A 4,069-nucleotide genomic window follows, 5' to 3' on the forward strand; every position below is an offset into this window, starting at 1 on the left:
GGTCCCCGTGGGGTTGATGAAGGAGCTCCACGGACCCACTGCAGGGTGGGCCAGACAATAGCGCAGTGAGAGCTGCGTCCAAGCGTCCTGGACCCCCATCGCGCGCACACACTTGGCGCACAGCACCGCTCCAGCACGCCAGGGGCCTGGGACCCTGGGCTCCCCTTCTCGGCTTCTGCAGCCAGGTTCTGGGGCCTGCAGCGCCCAAGAGGAGCTCTCTTCCACGGGACTGCCCCGCAGAGCCCGAGGCACCCAGGACTTTGCACCCCCTGCCCTGTTCACCCCAGAAGCAGCCAGAGCAGCCCCCGCCCACTACCTGCCCCTCCACACCCTCCCTCTCGCCTCCGCCTCAGCCTCATCCTAGCGCTGCAGCCCACCCGCGTGGGGGCGGAATCCGCCCGGCACACACGTGTGCGGATTATTAAGCAGCCGAGCTAGGGCCGCCGCCGTCTCCACGCAGCAACCTCTGTTAATTGCGGGGGAAGGGAGCCCGGAGCGCGCGGAACTCGGGGGAACCGAGAGTGAGCTCAGAGGCTGAGTTGCCTGCTTGAAAAGGAGGAAGCCCCGGGCCCAGATAGGCTTGGAGTGCAGGGGAAAGGGCGGGAAGTTTTGCGGAGTTGCATGGCAGGTGTTTCCTCTCTACGCAGGGGCTTGACTGGAAAAAGCCAGGTCCTGTCCCTTGGGCTCCTGCCCTCTCCCCGCTGCGACACACACGCCCCTGCACACCTCACAGGGCACAACCCTCTTTGCCCTAGACTTTAGCTGCCTCGCCTTCCAATTCCCAGCCAGTCCAGTGCTGACCAGAGGCCGCTGCCAGCCGGGCCCTGCTCAGTCGGCGGTGCCTCCGCAGCCGGCAATGTCAGCGGCAGTGGCCAAGGCATCCGGACCGAGCCGGGCGGGTGGGCAGAGGGTCGGCGTCTGCAGGAAGCTCCCCAATCCCGAGCGACCACGAGCTTGGGTGACTAAGACGCACTGTTTGCGCTCCCCGGGATCTCGGGGCGCATTCCCGCAGACACCCCCTTGTGAGGGTGGATGAGGGTGAGGAGGAGCTGGTGCTGAGCGGTCAGCTCTCACCGAGCCCCGGACGCCCCGTGGAGACGAGCGCAGGGAGGGGAAGCCCAGCCGGCACGTCTCTCCCCCGCTCTCCAGGCAGATCTGGAGTTTCCTAATGAACCAGATACAGTCCTCCTTCGCCCTGCCAATCACTCTTCCATCTGGCACTGGAGGAAAAGGAAATGGGTGGAAAAGAAGATGGAAGAATCTAGAGAGGAAGGGGAAATTTTATGTAGGCAAAAAAGCAAGTGACCATTAAAAAAAAATCATAAGATTGGACTCCATCCTTTAAAAATGAAACGAAAGAAAACCCATGTAGATACAGATATTCCCGGGAATATCTGTCGAAGCGCTGACTATAGAGAAAGCATCTAAGGAGGCTAAAAAGAGGACAGGGGCAAGTATTTCCAATGTGAAAACCAATCAATATTCTTTCTCTCTCTCTGTTTCTGTCTCTCTCCCTCTCTCTCGCCCTCTCTCAAAAGAGAGCTTATTTTCTTTCCCGGAGAATAGACAAGTGCACAAGCTATTGCCAGCCTTGAGGTCGCAGCCTGTAGGCTACTTAGGATAAAACATTCCCCAACTCATTCACGGAGAAAACCAAGTTCACAGAACCCCAAGCCCCAGAAACCACCCAGAGAAACTCCTTCCCCTGACCAGGGTAGAAAGAGGATACCCCTGCGCCCACAGTGAATGTATCTGACTTGGAAGCCGGTCCAGAACTCCCAGCCTGTTTCACACACCTTGCCAACACCTTACAACTTGCAAGGAGCGAAGTCCGGGAGAGAGGAAAGCGGGGGCCACCTTCCAGAGGCAGCTACTCCTCGCTGGCTGAGGACGTTGGAGAGGGAAGGAGGAGAGGAGGAATGGGGTGTATGGATGCGAGGAGGCCGGGCCAGCGGAGAGCTTTGCCTGTTGGTACCAAAACCCCCGTGGAGAGCCCGAACTTTCCAGGCCGGCTTCACCCGGGCCGCTTTTCCAGGCGCGTCAGGTCCGGGGAGAAAGTCCTGGGAACTGCCCCTTAGCCACCCCGACCCGTGGAGTCCACGTCTCGGAGGAGGCAACACCGCCCCGCCGGAGCACAGTTCCAGCCCAACTCGTCTCGGGTTCCTTTCTCCCTGACACCCTGTACCGCCGAGAAAAAGAGATACCTCCTTTAAGCCCAGGAGAGGGGGAAGGAATGGCGGGGTGGGGCGGGGGCCCAGGAGGGCTGGGAGAGCGCGATGGAAGCTCCCTCCCGGGCATCGCGTTCCCCGAGCGTCGGCGAAGGAGCAGCGCCGGGCAGACGCGGCCACTCCGTACCCTGCGGTCCTCAAAACGCACACTCGCGTCCGCACACGGGGCCTCGGAGGACTCGACCGCCTCCCCGGCCAAGAGCAAGCCCGTCTTACCCTTCGCTGCAGTGAGGAGCCTCGCGCACAGCACCAGCAACCCGAGAAGCAGGAGCAGCGACTGGAATCTCCTCCACGCAGTCATGTCTGCAGATACTCCACACGCACGCGACACCGATGGTTCCTCCGAGGAAGGCAGGGCTATGAGCGGAGCCAAATAATCACCCGAGGGCAAGGCAAGCCGGAGAGAGAGCCCGGTCCCGAGACCCGCCGCGCATCCGACGCCTCCTGCAGGTCTAGGCGCCCGGCTCGCTTCCCTCTCATAGCATCGGGTCCCGAGCCACTGCAGGGCTGAGCTGCTCCGAGCGCGGAGACCCGGGCTGGCGGGGCCGGGGCCGGGGACGAGCGCCGGCCGAGCCGGGCAGGAAGGCACCAAGGCGGCGAGGCTGCGGGAGGGGGCGAGGCGGGGAGAGGAGCGCGCGCAGCCAGGAGAGACCTGGAGAGGAGGCAGCTGGAGAGAGAGAGCCAGCGAGTGGGAGATGCGGGGAGGGGGGCGCGGGGGGAGGAGAGAGCCAGTCTAGAGAGAAAAGGCGGAGAGCGCAGAAGACGGGCTGCTAGTGGCACAAGGAGCCGCTGCCGTGGAGGCTGGACTCAACCATCCCTACCCACAGAGAGGGGACCGAGGCTGGGCACGGCGCAGTCCCAGACAGACAGAGCCCAGCCTCGGGGCTTCGGGCTGCCAGCACCGTGCTGCGCTTCATTCGGCCTCAGCGCAGCAGCGCGCAGGCTGGAGAAGGAAGACTTGTTGGGCGCTCGGGTGGGGGAAGCGCACGCCGCACACCGGGGAGGAGCAATGCAATCCGGCAACTCCAGCAAACTGGAGGGTTTCTGCAGGGGCAGAGGCCGGCCTCCATTCTCTGATCTCCCTTCCTTTCTGACCAGAGAGCAGCCCCCTGCCTAACTTAGATCAGAAATGCAGGTGGAAAGGGCACAAGCTTCAACTCCAAGGGAGGAATACACACACACACACACACACACACACACACATATATGTATGTATATATTCCTATTCCTATGTATATATATATATATATAAGATGGACTATTTGCAAGGAGTTACACAGATTTACAAATTTCCTGACTTCGGATTGTGTTAGCCTTAGCCATGCCCAAACTTCAGCTTCAGATAAAATGTGACATGAGGAAGTCTCTAGAATTAATATTATGGTCTGGTTATGAGAGCCGGCATGTTGGCACAGCTTGTGATGAAACTATATATAAAATTCTGTGGGTTGGGAAGGGGCCTTGAAAGAGAAAAGACAGGTTCTCCCTGATTCTGCAAAAGGAGGAAGCCCGCAGAGAGAACAGTGCTCTAGAATAGCAGTACTTGATACAGTAAACTGGATTTCACCCAGCTCCTCAAATAGAGGAGGCATTCCTGCAGTTCCTGGGGAACGTGTAAGGCGAGACATTTTAGGAGACAGTGGTCAGTTAATAGAAACACCATCAGTGAGTGCTGGTTTCCATAGAAGGACATTTAAAGGATCCAACATCCTTGACCAAAAAGGTTTAGCGCTTTTAGAGGACAGAACATGGAAATCCCATGCCCTAGTAAGAGAGAATTAGCCTCCAGGTCTGGAACCATTAGAGTATAGCAACCAACTACTTGCGGTATCCCCACAGCA

The 4,069-nt window shown here is 59.2% G+C and overlaps 1 protein-coding gene across 1 annotated transcript in view; it reads right to left on the reverse strand.

Moving 5' to 3' along the window:
- CSMD1 (CUB and Sushi multiple domains 1) overlaps positions 1-3,148 on the reverse strand; it is a 2,081,403-nt gene extending 2,078,255 nt beyond the window's left edge. The window contains exon 1 of the mRNA XM_011937546.1: positions 2,445-3,148. Coding sequence (XP_011792936.1) covers positions 2,445-2,529 — 85 coding nt within the window. The 5' untranslated portion in view covers positions 2,530-3,148. The remainder of the gene's footprint in view (positions 1-2,444) is intronic.
- Positions 3,149-4,069: the final 921 nt, after the last annotated feature.

This window comes from Colobus angolensis, unplaced genomic scaffold (genome assembly GCF_000951035.1).
Source record: "Colobus angolensis palliatus isolate OR3802 unplaced genomic scaffold, Cang.pa_1.0 Scaffold165, whole genome shotgun sequence".
Lineage (NCBI taxonomy): Eukaryota > Metazoa > Chordata > Mammalia > Primates > Cercopithecidae > Colobus > Colobus angolensis.